This window comes from Silene latifolia, chromosome 9 (genome assembly GCF_048544455.1).
Source record: "Silene latifolia isolate original U9 population chromosome 9, ASM4854445v1, whole genome shotgun sequence".
Taxonomy (NCBI): Eukaryota; Viridiplantae; Streptophyta; class Magnoliopsida; order Caryophyllales; family Caryophyllaceae; genus Silene; species Silene latifolia.
In genome coordinates, this window is record NC_133534.1 from 7,167,602 (window position 1) to 7,186,843 (window position 19,242).

At 35.5% G+C, this 19,242-nt stretch overlaps 3 protein-coding genes across 5 annotated transcripts; 1 reads left to right on the forward strand and 2 right to left on the reverse strand.

The window, feature by feature from the left end:
• Nucleotides 1-169: 169 nt before the first annotated feature.
• Nucleotides 170-802, forward strand: LOC141600536 (uncharacterized). The gene has a single exon (XM_074420781.1). The coding sequence runs from the start codon at nt 170-172 to the stop codon at nt 800-802; it is 633 nt and encodes a 210-aa protein (XP_074276882.1).
• Nucleotides 803-975: 173 nt separating this feature from the next.
• LOC141602376 (enolase-like) lies at nt 976-3,965 on the reverse strand. Of its 3 annotated transcripts, XM_074422675.1 has the most exons (6): nt 3,790-3,965; nt 3,571-3,673; nt 1,955-2,041; nt 1,720-1,806; nt 1,562-1,624; nt 976-1,474 (listed from the first exon to the last, which is right to left on the reverse strand). In XM_074422675.1, exons 2-6 carry the CDS (start codon nt 3,610-3,612, stop codon nt 1,295-1,297), a joined length of 459 nt encoding a protein of 152 aa, XP_074278776.1. In that variant the 5' UTR covers nt 3,613-3,673; nt 3,790-3,965; the 3' UTR covers nt 976-1,294. The 3 variants fall into 3 exon arrangements, with proteins under 3 accessions (XP_074278776.1, XP_074278774.1, XP_074278775.1); XM_074422673.1 differs by having other exon boundaries at nt 976-1,624; XM_074422674.1 differs by lacking the exon at nt 3,571-3,673 and having other exon boundaries at nt 976-1,624.
• An 11,955-nt stretch (nt 3,966-15,920) lies between these two features.
• Nucleotides 15,921-19,040, reverse strand: LOC141600538 (protein SIEVE ELEMENT OCCLUSION B-like). The gene is made up of 4 exons (XM_074420782.1): nt 18,935-19,040; nt 18,730-18,854; nt 17,062-17,535; nt 15,921-16,382 (listed from the first exon to the last, which is right to left on the reverse strand). The coding sequence occupies exons 1-4, from the start codon at nt 19,038-19,040 to the stop codon at nt 15,921-15,923; spliced, it is 1,167 nt and encodes a 388-aa protein (XP_074276883.1).
• Nucleotides 19,041-19,242: the final 202 nt, after the last annotated feature.

Genomic DNA, 19,242 nt, shown 5'->3' on the forward strand with positions numbered 1-19,242 from the left:
CTCTCTTACATAATCTCTCTAACTACTTCTTCTTCCTCTATTCAGTAGCTATATCTTTCATCACCATTAATGAATACCTTGGTGTTTATATGGTATCAGCCTAAATAAAAGATCCTTTTCAATCGATTTTATCAATTGCTTCCGCATAATAAACTCTAAATTCTGAATCATGCCTGAAGAAACGTTGTATTCACCTTTAGACGATCCTCTTTTTCTTTCTCAGACAGATCAACCTAGCTTAACTCTGTCTTCTTTCCTCTTTGATGGCTCAAACTTTGTTCAATGGCAGAGAGAGATCATTTGGGCACTTCTTTCAAAGAACAAGGTCGGGTTTATTACTGGCGAGTGTCCCTGTCCTCCTGCTACAGACAAGAAACACAATTCCTGGGTAAGATGCGACATTCTCGTCTCTCGTTGGATTAAGAATTCCATTGCAAAGCCTATTGTTAATAATCTGCAATATGCTGCATCTGCTAAGTCTTTGTGGTCTGACATCCTTGAGCGATATGGTCAATTGAATGTATTGGATTTATATGCTCTTAAAAAGGATTTAAGTAATGTTTCACAAGACACATCCTCCATTCTTGATTACTATGGTAAAATCAAGAACCTGTGGGAGAATATTGACACCATGGATCCAATCCCACAATGTACCTGTGGTGCTATGAATAACTGTACTTGTCAGCTGCTTAAGAGGTTGTTGGATAGGCACTACTACATAAATAGGCTTAGAGAACTGTTGGAATTAACATTAGAGAACGCTTTAGAGGCGTTCTCCAACTCAGTGTTCTCTAAAGCTTAGAGAACTGTTAGAAGAGGCGTTTTGTATTCATAGTCATAGAGAACGGCTAAAATGAGCTTTAAAGAACACCTGATAAGCGTTCTCTTTTCCTAGTAAAAGAGAACGGTTGGGTAAGCTAACAGTTCTCTATCCCTCTTGGCTTTTTTAAAAAAAAAATATTGATGATATTTGAATAAAATTAATATATTTATTCTCATTAAAATCAAACACCAATACCAATACACTTGTTTCACATAGCACAAAAAAAAAAATACACTTGTTTCACAACTAGAGCTAAAATAGCGAGCAAACTAACTAAGTCCGATTTCTGCGGTCATCAAGAGATCATCTCTAAAAATTTGTACTTTGTCTCCGATTTCTGCGGTCATCTTAGCATAGTGCTCCTAGTCATCTTGGTCAAAAGGATCTTCAATTGACACAATGGGGTACTCAGCCACAAATGACTTGTAGAAATCCTTGAGGGACTCACCAGAAATCCTTTGTGACCCATCGTTATTTTGCAAACATCGCAGTCGGTGAAGTCCAATTAGTAAACATTCTGTCGCGATCAAACAAAATCGATCTTAACCAATTTGAAAGGCAACTGAAGCATACCTCTTCCTTGAATTTTAAGTCATATGACTTGTCCTCCATGTAGAACTCAGATGCAGCAACATCCACCCCAATAACCACCTGCGATAGAGAACATGTAAAAATAAGCTCACTGAATAAATTTCCTATGATCAGATTTGACAAACTACCACTGACGAAGTTATTTACCTTGCCGGTGTATCCAGCCTTCTCAATAGCTGTCTTGAGCAACTCAAGACCTTCCTTGTTCTCCTGAAGGGTCGAAAGCAGAATATGAATACAGTGTCCAAAACTTATATCACAAATAAAGACATTACTGAACAAGCAGCTAGTGGTAGTGGCAAAACCTGGATATTAGGAGCAAAGCCACCCTCATAACCAACATTGGGTGCATATTGGCCATACTTCTTCTTGATCACACTCTGCAATTCGCACTACAATTCAAAGAACCCATAAGTACACCGAGTAAAGACAAATATAGTAGTCAAATGAAGTTCATGCGCAATCAATACTGGTTGATCAAAACACATACATTAGGGCATCAATACACCGAAAAACAATGTCAGTGAGCCCATAACTCACCTTCTGCTTACACCAACCCCACTCATTCACACTTCCATCGAGTTGTTGAACCATGAAGTTGTCAATTTCCGTTTGCTGAGTTGGATCCTATAGAAAGTAACAAAAGGGATATATAATCAATTGCAAAAGACCGACATTAGAATTAAGTGATTAACCAAGTATGCAAGACAGTATACATAAATTACAAACTAATCACAAAAGAAAGAAGGAATCTACTGAGAGCACTGAAATCTGTTGATCTAAAAATAGAGCATATAATCTAGCTGAAATTAAATATGATAGTAGTAAATTGATTGTCCTGAAATATTTGGCAGTTTTGCTACTTATGGCAAACCCAATAGAGCCTAGAATGGGCGAATTCAGGCCATCCCCAAATAGTCTACCTTGTCCATAATTGCGACCAACTCTTGCAGCTTCCTTAATCGATCAATGATTCTCAATTTTTGAACCTAAAAGCTAAGGGTACACAACACAGCCGCACATAGCTGATTGTATAATCTTGACTTATACATCTTTGATTCTTTGAAATTATAGAAAGTCACACATTCAGGAGGAAAGCAAAAGGCATAAGAAAACATATATAGAGGATCGAATGAAAAACCATTACAATCATCGGCGGAAAATAAATGTGTTCATCAATTACAATTAAAAAAAGTAATATTGAGGTAATATCAAACAAAATCAAATGAGACACATCATATGGGTATATTATCCAATAAGTAGAATACTCAAAATTACACAAAAAACCCGAAAAAAACAATAATATTCAACGTATATACAGAATACTGAAAAGAGTAAATGAAATACCAGTAGAATGGATGCAAGAGGTGTAAAAGAATAAGACAATCCCCACACATGTGATCATCACTAGTCATGGAACGAAGGAAAGTGGTTTTATCCCCACCCAAAAGAAGTCTAAACCGGGTACGACGCTGCTGAGACAGAGATAATTTATGCAGGACTCAAAAAGAGAGGAGCGGTCAACCAGATGGGGATATTCAACACAATGTGATATAACAGAATCATCCAAGTCTACACACGTTATACAACTGAAAGGTCGTGGCGTACTCTTACTTAGGACGCAGCAGCATCCTTGGTTGGGAGCATCGACAAAATAAGTCTCAATAAATTATCAGGTAAACTGGTTAATCTATCCATACTCGCTATCATCGATCCTAATTTTAAAGAAAAAAATCAAGAAAAAAATAAACGTCGAATCGAAATTCGTTGATTCATACTGGGAAATGCAATCTGCAATTGAATTCAGCTGGACAAACTACAATAATCCTTGGCATGAAAGACGACGAATAAAACAGCTGTAAATTACAATAATCTCCCAATAAACAACAATCAACAAAAGAACGAATTGCTAAGCAAATGATTGAGACGGAGGGAACAAGAATCAATTGCTAAAAACAAATCAAATTAAGAAGAAGAAATTGATGATAAACAAGCAACAACGACAAATTTGATTGAGTTACAACAATCAAGTATGACTTACAAATCAAGCAAAGAAAATCAATAACAAATGCAAATAGAAATAAACTTAATAAAGCCCAATTTCTAGGGTTTATTGAAGTGTAAAATCCCCAAATCAACAATCAAGTATGACTTACAAATTGATTATAAACAAGCCACAGTCGACTTTCCTTGTTCATTGTAAAATCCCCAAATTTCTAGGGTTTATTAAAGTGTAAAAACATCAAATAGGAAGCCAACCTGAAATTTTCAAAGAAGCATGTAAGTTTCTTGATTTATAACCACAATTCGAATCCGAACCTAATAAAGCCCTATTTTTGGATTAAGGTGAGCAAACCCTAGAATAATTTTCGAACCTGATAAGAATGCCGAAGGTGGTGATGCGGGCCATGCGGACGACGACGTTAGTTAGGCGGCCGGCGGCGGCTGTTCTTAACGAATGGCAAATCTGCTTGAGGGAGATGAGCGTAAGACAGAATAAAGGGTTATTGTTCATCACTTGTGTTTTGTTAACTTATACTGGGTATGAAGAGGCGATTGGGGACACAAGATTGGGTTTTACTTTATCTTTTTTGATCTTTATTATTTTATTATTTTAATAATAAGTTTAGATAACTGTGAATATAAGAAGCGTTCTCTATTTATTTTTTACATAACGCTCACTTCAGGAAAGCGTTCTCTTTACTGTCAGAAAACGGTTCTTCAACTTAACCGTTCTCTATTATGTGTTACTTATTCTTGTTTTTGTAGTAGTGAGGGAAACACAGGCAAAGCTGATACAGCTCTTGATGGGATTGAACTCTGGTTTTGAGCAGTTGCAGACACACATACTGACCTTAGATCCTTTGCCTCCCATTAACAAAGCTTTAGGGATGTTGCAAAAGGTTGAACGTCAGAAGTTAATTAATGATGTAACTTCTGACGTTGCTGTGGAGTCAGTTGCCTATGCTGCCAAGAAGCGTAGTCAGTCTTATTCTTCTAAAGATGGAGCTAGCAAGAAACGTCTTAAGGATAGTGATGTTGATGATCCTGAAGATGAGAAGTCCTGTGAGTTCTGTGGAAGGACTGGACATACAATTGATGAGTGTTGGAGACGTAAAACTTGTACTTTCTGCAATGTCAAAGGCCATATCAAGGAAAGGTGCTACAAGTTTAAGGCATTCAATGCTAAGAAGGGCAAGAACAATGGGGATGCAGGGTCATCTAAAGCTGTTAATAATGCTGGGGTTTTCTATTCAGATCAAGATTCTCAGTATCAAGATATAGCTCCATTCTCTGTGAATCATACCCAGATGTCTGACTCTTCTGCTGGCAATTGTTCCATGGGGCTTTCTGGAAATAATCAGATAGCAACTAATGCTCATGTCTCTCCTGATTTTGTTCAGGGCATTGTTAACTCAGTCATGACCAAGGTTTTACAAGCTCTGAATGAAAGGCCTGAGCCATCACATTCTACACTTCAGTCGTCTGTCAATTTTGCTGGTATGTATCAGTCATCTCATGCCTGTGCAGTTAATAATTCTAGCTCAAATATAGACTGGATTGTGGACACAGGAGCGTCTGATCATATGACCTCCAATTTGTCTTTGCTTCATAATATAGTATGTTTGCCTAGGCCTGTTTATGTTGGGTTGCCTGATGGGAGTATAAAGGTAGTGTATCAGTCAGGACATGCTAGAATCACTGATAAAATAACGTTGCAGAATGTGTTGTTCATTCCAGATTTTAAACAGAACTTATTATCTGTAGGAAAACTAATCACTACTGCTGGCTTACTTGTGTTGTTTTTGGATTCTAATTGTGTGTTTCAGGACCCTACAAGTAAGGAAATAGTTGCATTGGCTAAGAGGAATGGGGATTTATACAAGCTAAGAACTAGTAGTACTTATTGTTTAGCAGCTAGCTGCAATTTGGCTAATAATAGAGCTTTTGTAAGTAGTGCTAATGCATTAAATAAAAGTAAGAATGTAAGTTTGTTACATGCTAGATTGGGACATTCATCATTAGACAAAATGAAGCATGTAAGTCATGAATCTTTTAAAGGAATAAAGAAATTCAATTGTGATACTTGTATTCTTGCTAAGCATCACACCTTGCCTTTTCCTAAAAGTTTGTCTTATGCTAGTCATTGCTTTCAGTTGGTGCACATGGATGTGTGGGGACCTTACAGAATACCTACTTTGACTGGTGCTAGGTCTTTTTTGACCATATTAGATGACCACTCTAGGTTAACCTGGACATTTTTAATGCATAACAAGACTCAGGTACCTGGTTTGGTGAAGGGGTTTGTGTCATATGTTGCCACTCAGTTTGGTAAACAAGTTCAGGTGATTAGATCAGACAATGGCACAGAGTTTTTCCAGACTTATTGTAGAGAGTTTTTTAATGAAAAAGGCATAGTACATCAAACATCTATAGTAGGGAGGCCACAACAAAATGGCAGAGTGGAGAGAAAACACAGGCATTTACTAGACACTGCTAGGGCACTTCAAATACAGTCTAATATTCCTATTAAATTTTGGGGTGAGTGCCTGTTAACAGCAACCTATCTAATTAATAAAATGCCATCTGCTGTGTTGAAGTGGAAAACTCCTTATGAGTTACTGTTCAAGACTAAACCAAGCTATGATGAATTGAGAATATTTGGTAGTTTGTGTTTTGCATCAATGCCTCCTACTGCTACAGATAAATTTCAGAAAAGGGCAAGAAAATGCTTGTTCATTGGGTATCCTTATAACCAAAAGGGTTATAAGTTATATGACTTGGACAGTCACAAAATCTTTTCTAGCAGAGATGTTATCTTCCGAGAAGGGATCTATCCTTTCAGAAATAAAGTTCAAGACAATGTCCATGATAGTCCAACTGTCGAGCCAGAGATCTCTGATTTTCTGCAGTCTATCAACACTGGTAGTTCATCTCCTGTTGCCAGTTCTGAACAAACGCAGAATGGAGTTTCTACACCAGCAGATGAGACCATACATAACATGGATCTCATGACTGGTGCACCTAATGAAACTGTTGGGACTGATGACATCAACACTGAGGATGTGCCACCTGAAATAGTCACAGTCCAGCAGGATCAGGGTGTAAGGAGATCAGGTAGACCCAGGGTACCATCTGTCTTATTATCAGGCTATCATTGTCCTCCTCAGAAAGCCAAGAAGTCTGCAGCTTTGCATACTCATGTCCTAAATGAGCTGCAAGCTTTTGACAAGGATTATGTGCTCTCCTTATGTAATGTAGTTGAAGCAAATGAGCCAAGTTATTACTCACAAGCATGTACAGATGACAAGTGGGTGACAGCAATGAATCAGGAGCTGCAAGCACTTGAAACAAATCATACATGGGAGTTGACAACTTTGCCTGCCAATAAGAAGGCCATAGGATGTAAATGGATATATAAGATCAAGTACAAGCAAGATGGATCCATTGAGAGATACAAGGCACGATTGGTAGCCAAAGGTTACAATCAAGTTAAAGATAGAGATTACAAGCTGACTTTTTCTCCAGTGGCAAAATTTTCTACTGTGAGGATTCTTTTAGCAATAGCTGCTGTTAAGCGGCCTTTGCATCAGTTGGATATCAACAATGCTTTTCTTCATGGGTACTTGGATGAAGATGTTTACATGAAGCCACCTTTGGGGTATAATCTTGCAAAGAAAGGACAAGTTTGTAAGCTCAAGAGATCTCTCTATGGCCTCAAGCAAGTCTCAAGGCAATGGAATCTTGAGTTAACAAAGTATCTCTTGGAGTTAGGGTTCATACAGTCTAAATTGGACTATTCCTTATTTACTAGGACAGATGGTGTCAGTCAGAAATTTTTGGTTGTTCTGGTTTATGTAGATGATGTTTTGGTAACTGGTGATGATAATGTGGCCATTCAGAAGTTAAAAGATCAGCTACATGCCAAATTCACCATTAAAGATCTGGGTTTGATGAGATACTTTTTGGGATTAGAAGTGGCCAGGAATAAAAATGGCATTCTTCTTAACCAAAGAAAGTACATTATTGACATAGTCAAAGATGCAGGGTTTGAGGAGTCAAAGGCAGTGAGCTTTCCCATGCAAAAAGGGCTCAAACTGTCAACTGATAAAGGACAGTTGCTAGCAGAGCCAGAGAAGTATAGAAGACTTATTGGGAGAATGCTCTATCTCAGTTTGACTAGGCCTGATATTTCTTTTACGATCCAAAGACTTGAGTCAATTTTTGAGTGCTCCACGAGATGCACACTATGCAGCTGCCCAACATTTAGTCAAGTATCTAAAGGGGACCATTAATGCTGGCCTGTTCTATTCAGCATCTGCATCTTTAGAATTGAGCCTTCAGTAGCAGATCCTTGAGTGGGTATTGCATCTTTTTGGGTAGCTCACTCATCTCATGGAAGACTAAAAAACAGAAGACCGTGAGCAAGAGCTCTGCTGAAGCCGAATACAGGAGCATGAGCTACACAACCAGTGAACTGGTTTGGACTGCAGGTGCCTTGCAGGAGCTCAAAGTGCCAGTCATGTTGCCTATTCCTTTATATTGCGATAACAAGGCTGCACAACATATAGCCAGGCACCCTGTGTTTCATGAGAGGACCAAACACATAAATGTGGACTGCCACTTTGTGCGAGATAAACAAATGGAGGGTTTTCTGCAGACACAGCATGTGGGTACAAAGTTACAACTAGCAGATGTTATGACAAAGCCACTGGGTACAGCAGAACATCAGTTTTTGGTTGCCAAGCTTGGACTCCAGCTAAATCCTTCTAGTCCATCTTGAGGGGGGGATGTAGAGTATATGAGATATTAGTCTAACAAACTAACAAACTGTAACCGACTTTGAACATGATTAGTTAGGCAGTTAGGTTTGTTACACATGATGTATAAATACCAACTCTCCCTGATGTAAAAGATTGATTGCTCAAATAATAGAATCACATTACTCTCTTACATAATCTCTCTAACTACTTCTTCTTCCTCTATTCAGTAGCTATATCTTTCATCACCATTAATGAATACCTTGGTGTTTATAAAAACCAAAAAAGCTCTAATAAGAGATGACTTGAAGGATTCTTACTCTCTATATCGTTCATGTAAATTAAGAATAAGAATTAGCTCAAAAAGTAAGAGCTCTCTTACTCCAACCATGAGGTTCGGATTTAGATTTTTATCTGCAACATTGTGCGCTCACTTGAACAATAAAAAAGATATCATTCACGTAATCCGAAACATAATAATACAAGGTTCAAATTACCATATACTTTTCTGTCATATAGAAGGTATGTAAAGCAAGGGATTATATTATTTTCGTGCTCTATTTGCATGTCTGAGCAAGTTTTATGGTAAGTTAGTAGCAACTAACTTATCTTTGCCACATAACAGTTTAAACTATAAAATATTTGAGCGAGTAATGTATTACAATAATTTAGTTTAATTTTTTACTAGCTTAATTAGATCCACATTTTAAAAATTACAAATATAAGCCAATTCATTAGACTTGTTTTATTAAGAGTTCATGAAATTTTGACCGGAATAATATAAATAAAGTAGGTAAAGCACGATGCTACATTATAGAACACGAAAACAATCAACTTTTTCTTGTACGGCTCTGGGAGTAATTTCATGGAACAAAGTAGCAGCGCATAATTGCTATGACAGCCCCTGCTAGCACTGGATGTCTGCCACTTGGACAAGATGTTTCATAGGAACGCATGTAAATAGAAAACTTTTCCGGTGTTGTGTATACGGTCCGTTTTTCTTAAAGACCATTATTTTTGGTTTGAAATAAGACGGGTAACATGTCATTATTTTACAATAAAATGTTGTTATTTTCTGATAACATGTTACCATTATTGTTCACATCATTTTCAGGGTAAAAAATGACAACTCTAGTCATAACATTTTATGAATTAATTGGTTACATTTTCTTAAAAATGGCAACATTTTATCCGTCTGACAAATAAGACCAAAAATGTCCGTCTAAAACAAGAATTTTTGTTGTGTATATATTTTGTGCCCCTCCTCTGTATTTTAACTTAGTCTTTTTATGTGGAGTAGTAACTCTTGCTTGTAATGATTATAAGCTTGTGACGTCTCATAAGTTCTTACCCACTTTTTTTCCCATTTGTTCTCCCACTTACATCTGGTAAAAGATCATAAGCTTGTGATGAAAAGTGTCTGTCACAAATGAGAATTTTGTGTTTTAGGTGTGGTACAAATGCATTGTGCTTCATGTATGGATCTTGGTAAAGATCATAGTGGCAGGGGCGTCTTTGGGTCCGTGTGGCTACATAGGACTCCAAAATTTTGGGGCTAGAAAACCAAAACAAAGTAAGGATAAGTAAATTTAGGGCCTTCAAAAACTCATTGAAAGCTAGTGTTTTGGTGGTTAGTAAGTAGATTTTTAAACAGAAGACTCAAGTTCAAAACCCAATTCCTACATTTATGTCTTCTTTTTTTTACATTGTTTTTGTTTCGTAAACTGTTATATAACGCCTCATCTTTAGATTTTGCATAAGGGCTCCGAAAACTCCGAGACAGCCCTACATAGCGGATCTACCTGCGAACTTATGAAAGATTTCGCACGGGTAAATTTTGTACTATGAAAGATTTTTCTTGGTGTAGTAAATCACGTGAGCTTATTTTTCTTGGTGTAGGTCATTTCGCACGGGTAACTTTTGTACTATGAAAGATTTGTAGATGTCTAAACATAATTCTTATTTGTGACGTGTTACAAGCTTTTAACGTCTCAAATTGATTATAATGATGTTAGCAAGGGAAGGCGATTGTGAGCAAGGATTAAGCTCAGACCAAATTTCACCTGTGGCCGAAATTTTTGTTACGTCCACAATGAAACCGCATTTATATGAAGGCTTTACATAATATTTATGGTGCGATTATAAGCATACAGAGGTGTAATCTCGTTAATCTCCGTAGGCGTAATTGTTGGTGTATTTGTTGATGGTCAACATGTCTCATATGCCAAAAGTTCACCATTTTTTCTCTTGAAAAAACTCAATTGTTATACGAGTTTTACGTATTATAATTATTAAAAAAATATACTCCGTATAGCAGTAAAGTTATGATGACAAATTTGTTTAATGAAAGAAGATATCAAAACTAATTAGAAGGTCAAAATTAAATCCACTTGAGTCCCGAGAAATACTAAAACTTGGGAGAGACGGTCTCTCACTAAATTATTGAGAGACCAATCTTTCGTACGCTTTTATTTGTATTTCGTACTATTTTTATTGTTGATCGTGAATCGTGATATAGTAATTTTGTACCTATATACATAATAAATGTACCCATTTTATTTATCTTTAGTACCACTTTTTCTTAAAATTGTACAATGGTCTCTCAATAAAGCTTATTAAGAGACCGTCTCTCAGAAGACCTACTCCCTGAGAAAATATCTACTCCTAAACAACTACCCGCCATACTTCATCTATGTAACAAATTAAACACAAAATTAATATTTTTAACTCTACTTTTCCATGCATGTTTTATTATTCCATAAAATCGGATATATATAAAAAATTTACCAATATAATCTTAAATCAACACTATTGTGGGAATTAATTTTTAGTTAAACAATTAAATAAGAATAAATTTAATTTTCATCAGAAAAAAAAATAATCTGGATTAACACATGACTGTATTATTAATGATACGTTATAGGTATTTTTGACAATCCATATGTTAGGTCCAATTTTGTTAGAGAAATTTTGAATATACATATGAAAATGACTTGAAAAGAAAGGGTAATGTATTATTAATATGGTTCATCACATAAATTTATTTTAACATGTTTTAACAATAACATTATGAAAAAAAACTGTTCCGGGTGTAATTTCAGAGCAGATATTTGATACCACTCGTAGCTCGTAGAAAGATGTCTTTGCTTGAATCCTCCTTGCGGTCTCCTGAAACGATGAACAAACTGAGGGCTCGGCTTTGGCCGAGCGTACTCACTCCGACGCTCAAGTCAGTTAACTTAGAGAGGTAAGTTGTTGTTACTTGGTTAAGAGTATATTGTAGAGAGATAAGGAAGATATTACCAGATGAATAGTGGTTATTAGGTCAATTTGTGGATCCTTTCCTCAATGAAGGTTGAGGAGTATTTATAGACTTTTACCTTTTGTCACGTAGTGGCCAAGTGGCCATGTGGCTAGCAGGTGAAAAGACCGTTTCACCCTCGGCCGATGGACCTATGGCAGGCCGGCCGAGGGTCTTGGATATGAGTACGCGGATATGTGCCCGGTGGTGGTTGCCAGCCGAGACCAGTGTCGGCCGATGGGCTCCATCGGCTAGGCTGTCTAAGTCGTTGACTTTGCTGTGGATACCCTTGACCTTGCCTAATATGTTGACTTGGTCAGCGGTGCAGAATATGCCCCATCAAAAACATATTTTACAATTAGTTTGCATAATCTTAATTATATAATCCGATTTTATTAAGATGATCACTCATTTGTAATCATTATATCCATCCAAGGTAAAACTAGGTATGAATATAACAATGTTGTCTTCCATCTTTCCATATGTTAAGGGCATTCAAAGCAATTTGCCCCGGCCCATTGAATAAGATTGTTGACCCTCTCGCAAGTAAAGCCCAATCTTCATAGCTATGAAATCTTAACATCTCTTGAAATAATAGGTTTTCTTTAGAACTATACGTTCTTTTGGATTTTATGATGCTATCAAATCGTTTCCAAAAATACGCCATACTTGATTCAGGTAAACAATGGCTTAGTTGTTCAATCAATACCACATCCTGCACCCGGCGACCGCGACCAAGGTCTTTGTTGTGCCTATTTCCCACATAAACCATCTCTATACGCACCTGTAAATCACTTGCTACAGATTGTACTTGTCTTGTGAACTTTCGTATCCAGTCTATATCATCGCCTCCATACATTATAATGTATCTTTCATCTTCAATCTGTTTCACATGAGCTAAAATTCATTACACCAATTTCTTGAAATAGCCAACATTTATTTAGATACCCCACCTTTTTATAAAATATATGACACATTCTCGTTTTAGGAGATGGATCTTAACTTTAATTTTTTAGACATATTTCTCAAAAAAAATATACCATTAAATCAGTGGCGGACGCCTAAGTTGCACGGACACGCCTAGTTTTGAGCGTTCCCGTGTCGGACACCGACATTCGTAGGACACGCCTGAAAACGTTCTGGACACGCCTTGAACCGTGTCCCCGGTTTTTATGTTAAAAGAAAACATGTCGGACACGGTCCAACATGGTTGCACACGGCCCGTGTCCGCTGGACACACCAAATAAGCAGCTTTGAAATAAAAATCTCACTTTATCAGTTATCACGACATCTCACTTTTCCATTTTCCTCTTACATCTCACTTATCCTTTTTTTTCTCTTGCATTGTGACGCCTTCCCACCTGCCCTCGACTCAGTCCGGCTGCCGTGAGCCTCCCCTTCCCCGCCGCCAGCATCTGCTTGCCACGTAGCTCGCTTTTTCATTTTTTCCTAATTTCTCAATCTATATGTTATTTATATATTAATCTCTATATATATTATACATAATAATAAGTTTCTAAATAATCAAATGAATCAAAATCAATCGTTATAATGATTATTATTGTTGTAGTTATTAAATTTGAGAGTTTTAAATTTGGAGATTGTTTATTTTTCGGAAGTTAGGGTTTGTTTGATTTAGGGATAATTTTCGGAAGCGAATAACTGAGTTGTTATTCCCACCACTTATTGAAAGAAGTTTAATGAATAATTACAATGGTGCAAAGGATGATCCGTGAACTCCCTTTTTTTAGCTCTTGGTGAGCATTGTTTGTCCAACTTATTTCTGGTGCCTTTTAATGTTAATATATTTTGCGGAAAATATTCGGTTTGATGACTATGGTGAATAGTATTGTAAGACTCGAATTTGGGTTTGTAATTTGGAACCTTTGACACTTTTTATTTAATTTTGTAAGACTTGAGTGAATGTTTATTTAAATTTGGGTTTGTAATTTGAAAATTTGTAGCTTTTAAGACATGTTGATTTTAACGTATAAGACATTAATATTGGTTGTCATTTTACGATTTTGTGGGTTTAAAATGTTTAAATGACCAAAGTTTAGATGTTGGTTATAATGTTCTTCAAATTCCCTTTAGTTTAATATGTATATTGATTTTTTTTTTGCCGTGTCCGTGTCCTGAAAATTTTGAAGTGCCGTGTCCGTTTCCGTGTCCGTGTCCGTTTTCGTGCAACCTAGGCGGACGCAGGAGGGGGTATATGAATATATAGTCTTTTATACTCACCGTGTGTGATCGACCCAAAATAAAGGAGGGGGTATATGAATATTTTATGAATGTTTTGGTTAAGTGTAGCTCAAATAAATACCATTAAACGTATATAAAGGCACATTTTAATTTAATAGTTAAGATAAGAATATAAAAATCAATACTTTGCTTTCATGTGTATTATACTATCTTTGGGGACAAAACCTTCTAGCTACCTTTTTGGTAACTACAAGCAAGATGATCGATTGGAAGGATTCGTATTCAATTTTGAGAAAAAAAAATCTCGAATTCTTACTCTTTATATTATTCATGTAATTCAAGAATAAGAGTTTCTAAGTGTGAGGTTAAGAATTAGATTCTTAACCGCGACATGGTGCGATCACTTGAAAAAATAAAATACTTTCCTTTGATGTGTATCGTTTTCTTTAGGGGCGGCCACCTTCTACTTTTTTGGTAACTACATGCAAGGAAGATGACGTGAAGGATTCTTAATCAACTTTGAGGAAAAAAAACCTCTAATAAAGACGATTTGAAGGATTCTTACTCTTTATATTGTTCATGTAACTCAATAATAAGAGTTAGCTCAATAGGTAAGAGCTCTCTTACTCCAACTGTGAGGTTGAAAGTTAGATTCTTACCCGCGATATAGTGCGATCACTTGAAAAAAAACGATATAATTAATGTAATCCGGAACATATAATATAAGGTTCGAATTATTATATACTCTCTCCTAGTCTAATTGTTGGTTCCTCTTTCCTTTTCGATGCTAGTCGGGTGTTGGTTCCCCTTTCTTTTTTCTGGTAAGTTTTGTGTGATCCAAATTATATTCTATGTGGTGTAAAATATTTTATGTGTTCCAAATTCATTTCCTTAATTTTAGTGTCAAAAGAAAGGGAACCAACAACTAGACTAGGAGTACTTACTTTTTTTGTCATAGAGAAGCCATTTTTTTTAGAAAGAGTGTACTAGGATTTTGGTATTTGTAAAGCAACAAAAAGCAAATACTTATATCATTCTTTTGATCCTTGAACTCCACTCTAACAAGTGAGGTAAAGCAAGGAATTTAATTATTTTCGTGTTCTATTTGCACGCCATCTAAGAGTTCATGAAATTTTGTTTGGATAATACAAACTTTGTATTATCTAACAACACAACTCCCTGAAAGAACAGATAACGAGATAAAAAACTATTGGAAAAGCAAACCAGCTAACATAGAGTGCAACAGTCAGAGTTTCATAGAATGTTCCATAGGAAGTATTAGGAACGCATGTAGATACAAATCCTTTTTCGGTGTTGTACATATATTTTTTCCTATGTAATGTCTTTCTACAACATTGCTCTGTATTTTCGGTGTTGTACATGTATGGACTTGGTGAAGATTATATAGTATGTGTACATACTAAATAGTAAAAATCTTCGAACATATGTTTGTATATAAATACCTGGTTGACCTTAGAATTTTTCTTGTTAAGTAATGTACGTACTAAATAGTAAATTTTATGGGCTTATATTTCTTGGTGTAGGGTCATTCTGAACGGATAAATTTTGTAATAGAAGGATTTGTAGAAGGGAATGTGTAAACACAAATTCTTATTATTTGTGAGGCGTCAAAATCTTTTGACGTTTCACAAGTCACAACAGATTAAATTAATGTTACTAAAAGAAGGTGGTTATGAGATATCCTAAATTACTTTACGTCACAAGCAAGAATAATTAATGCGTCATTAGATTGATGGTTACCAATTGACACGCTCAAGGATAAAAAGTGCAAGTCTTTTGTGCAATTATTGAATCATAGGATGGAGTTGAGAATAAAAACAAATTCTCATTCTAGACTTGATTATAACATAAATCTCAAATATAGTATTCACGCATGTTAGAACTATCTTCCATACCAACGTCAACACATGAACCGAAGATGTCTTAGTCTAGTGGTTAAGATAAGGTATTGTGTACAATAAGTCTCAGGTTCGAATCTCCTCTCTCCTCTATTGTAATGCAACAAAGTGCGCGCTTCGATTGACCAAAAAAAAAATCAACACACGAAATTAACTTTCAGTTAAACCATTAAATTAGAATAAATTTACTTTTCATTAAAAAAATAAATCGGATTAACTCTTAACAATAATATTAGTGAAACATTATAGCTAATTTAGATAAACCCATACGTTTGTTCATCACATGATTCGATATTATTAAGTTAATCACTCATTTGTAATTATTATATCGATCCAAAGTAAAACAACGATTGTAACAATTTTGTCTTCCATTTCTCCATATCCTCAAGGGCATTCAAAGCAATTTGCCCCGGCCCGTTGACTAAGATTGTTGACCCTCTCGCAAGTAATGCCCAATTTTCATGGTTACGAAATCTTAACATCTCTTGTAATAGGATATCTTTAAGAACTCTCCAATCTTCATATGCTCTTTTGGATTGAAACATGCTATCAAATCGTGTCCAAAAATACGCCATGCTTGATTTAGGTAAGCAATGGCTCAGTTGTTCAATCAATATCACATTCTGCACTCCATGACCACGGTCTTTGTCTTGCCTATTTCCCACATAAACCATCTCTATACGACACTGTAAATCACTTGCTACAGAGTTTACTTGTCTTGTAAACCTTCGTATCCAGTCTATGTCATTGCCTCCATACAATATAATGTACCTTTCTTCTCGAATCTGTTTGATATTAACTAAAATTCAATGCACAGGTTTCTTGAAATAGTCAACTTTTATTTTAATACTCCGAGTCTACCACCATTTTTTTAATATGTGGCATTCTCGTTATGAGATGAACCTTAACTTTATATTTGTCCAAAGATTATACCATCAAATTACTTATGTAAAGGCTATTTATATGAGCATATTTGTCATAGTATTTATTATTTAATCACATTTTGAATAATATTTAAGAGAGACATGAGACCATCTACAACAACAATAAGATCTAGCTACACTTAAAGTTGATATTTTTACAATTACTACCCCACAACAGCAAAAATAATTTATCAAAAAATGACTTTTTGTGAAACTCATCATACTTGGATGAAACTCATCATACTTGGATGAGTTTCACAAAAACTTATTTTATGATAAAAACTTTTTTATTGTTGTGGGGGAATGAATATGAAAATATCAACTTTAGAAAGGGTTTTTGTTGTTGTTGTTGTTGTTGTTGTTGTTGTTGTTGTTGTTGTTGTAGGTGTTCATAATGAGAGAATGGTTGTCTTTTATTGTTTTATTGATCTAAGTGACATGAAGTTTGCTAATTATTGTTGTATAAAGTGATAAAATGAGGTGGAGGATCCACAAAAAACAACAAAAACTTTTTATTGTGGATGCTCTGAGTGGAACTTACCCATTTTTGGATGATTGGATCAATAATGTCATTTACAAGAAGCTTGAGGTTCCATGTTTCCTTGTCCCACATTTCTCCCTCCATATCATCATTTGTAAGGTTATCAACGGAAACATTTGGCCAAATCCGCACCATGTCGATTGCATCATATCTCAGTATTTCTCCCGATGGACTTAAAAGATAAAGGATAGTCTTAGGTTTAAACTTCCATTCTATTTTGAAGAAGTCAATTACAACGTCTGTGACCATCGAAGGTTGGACTGAGTACCATGGCATCGAATTTTGCAAGATCTCTAGCTGATTATTGATGGGGTCTAAGTCTGCAATCGAGCGGTTTATAACGGGTATCCATACAATTTCATCCTTTTTAGTGTCAATGATGACATGCTTAAGACTTGTTATATCTTCAAAAAACATGTCTATCTCCGAAATGAGTAACAACACACGTTTTCCTCTTAAGACGTCAAGATGATCCTGTCAAGCGCATTACACATGACATTGAGGTTGTAAATTTAGTAAGGAAAAACTTTGACTAACCCTTTTTCTTTTAAATTTTATCCCATATATAATTATTATCCCATTTCTCAATTTAGTAAGGAAAAACTTTGATTATGTGATATTATCTATAGATAACTAACTATCATCATACTACCTCCGTCCCGGTGAATTGTTATCATTTGCTTTTTAGACACTATTCATAAGTGAAGTTTATGTTCAAAATAAATTCTAATATATAACATAAGATATGTTGGTGATTTAAGTGTAATTACCGGTTCATTTTGGCGTAATTTAGTTTGGTTCGTAGATGGGTAATTTCTAATTAATATAATGTGAGTTCGGGAAGTACGGAGTGTACGCTTGCATAATTATTACGGAATTACGGTATAGTTTTCATTCGAATAATTATGACGGGGTTGAATCTGGTTGAATTATGAAGAGTAACAACTCTTCATAAATACATTCTCCCTTTTTTCCCTTCATATCTATATAAATAGACATGAGGAATGAGAAGAGGAGACACAGAAAAGAATCTCATCTTCTGCATCATAGAACAATCTAACAATCTACACACAATACTTCTAAATTACTTCTTTGATTTTTGGTTTGTGCCCAAAATCAGAGGGACATCGTCTTATCTCAATAGGAAATTCGGTTTAACCCGGGCACAAATAAGGGTCGAATTATTCTATTAGGAAAGCGAAGTCGATTCGGTGCGGTTAATTATTGTCAATTCCAATTCGTGAAAACCAATTTCCTAACAAGATATAGTCATGTGTGATCTTGTTTTATTCGTCTTAGCGAGTATATTAAGAATATCAAAATAAAATTAAATGCTAGGATTTTAATCCATTCAAATAGCTACAATAAATCACTATATTATTCTATATGTGATTAAGGTTCGAAATTCATCTCCTCGCAAGTTGGATAGGCAATTACAGTGGTAGGTCTTTGAACAAACAATAAAAGGGATCAATGTCTTAACTGTTGACTTTATGTATAAATATTTAATACTTAATCATTGAGTCAAGGGAAACAGATAATAATTTTCACAAAAAATTGAAAAATTGGCGGAGGCAGTGTCCCTTCCCGGCATAACTAAAGTTTTTCACTGAACAATAACAATCCATCCACTCCATCTTCTTCACAAACAATTATTTAAACACGTACCTTTCTTTTGGTCACACCATGGTACAGTGGAGGCATGTCTTTATCTGTGATGATAATTCTCATGAATTCGATAATGTCATCAACAGGATATGATAATAATTTGGTAACATAAGTTTCTACTACCCCTGTATTGGTTCAAAAACTCAAGATTTAGAAGGTATTTCAAATTATGGGTTTAGAATTAGATAGATGTACATTCACTTACTTTCACGTTCATTTTTTCTAGATAATTCGCGGATTAGGTCTCCATTGAGTGATTTGAGCTTTTCAACTTCTATTGGGGTTCGGATCCCTACCAAATATCTGATCATCATAATACATAACTCATCATCCAAATTCCAAAGCCGTAAACTTATATATATCAATAATAAGTCAATATAGAAAAATAACGCGCTCCAATGATTTTACGTTGTAAAGTGAGCAAATCCCGTTGCTAAAGTACATTTGCAACTGATTTTTTAAGGGACTGCATTTGTCGCACAATTTCGTTGCAAATGCCTCGTTTTGCTATCG

Coding starts and splice junctions, on each gene's coding strand:
- LOC141600536 (XM_074420781.1), top strand. CDS start 170: ATGCCTGAAGAAACGTTGTATTCACCTTTAGACGATCCTCTTTTTCTT.
- LOC141600538 (XM_074420782.1), bottom strand. CDS start 19,040: ATGATCAGATATTTGGTAGGGATCCGAACCCCAATAGAAGTTGAAAAG. Junction 17,536..18,729: donor ATGGTGTGACCAAAAGAAAG/GTACGTGTTTAA, acceptor TGCGCTTGACAG/GATCATCTTGACGTCTTAAG. Junction 16,383..17,061: donor ATCCAATCATCCAAAAATGG/GTAAGTTCCACT, acceptor AATATCAAACAG/ATTCGAGAAGAAAGGTACAT.
- LOC141602376 (XM_074422673.1), bottom strand. CDS start 3,612: ATGAACAAGGAAAGTCGACTGTGGCTTGTTTATAATCAATTT. Junction 2,042..3,570: donor GGCTTGTTTATAATCAATTT/GTAAGTCATACT, acceptor TACTTTCTATAG/GATCCAACTCAGCAAACGGA. Junction 1,807..1,954: donor GGGGTTGGTGTAAGCAGAAG/GTGAGTTATGGG, acceptor TTTGAATTGTAG/TGCGAATTGCAGAGTGTGAT.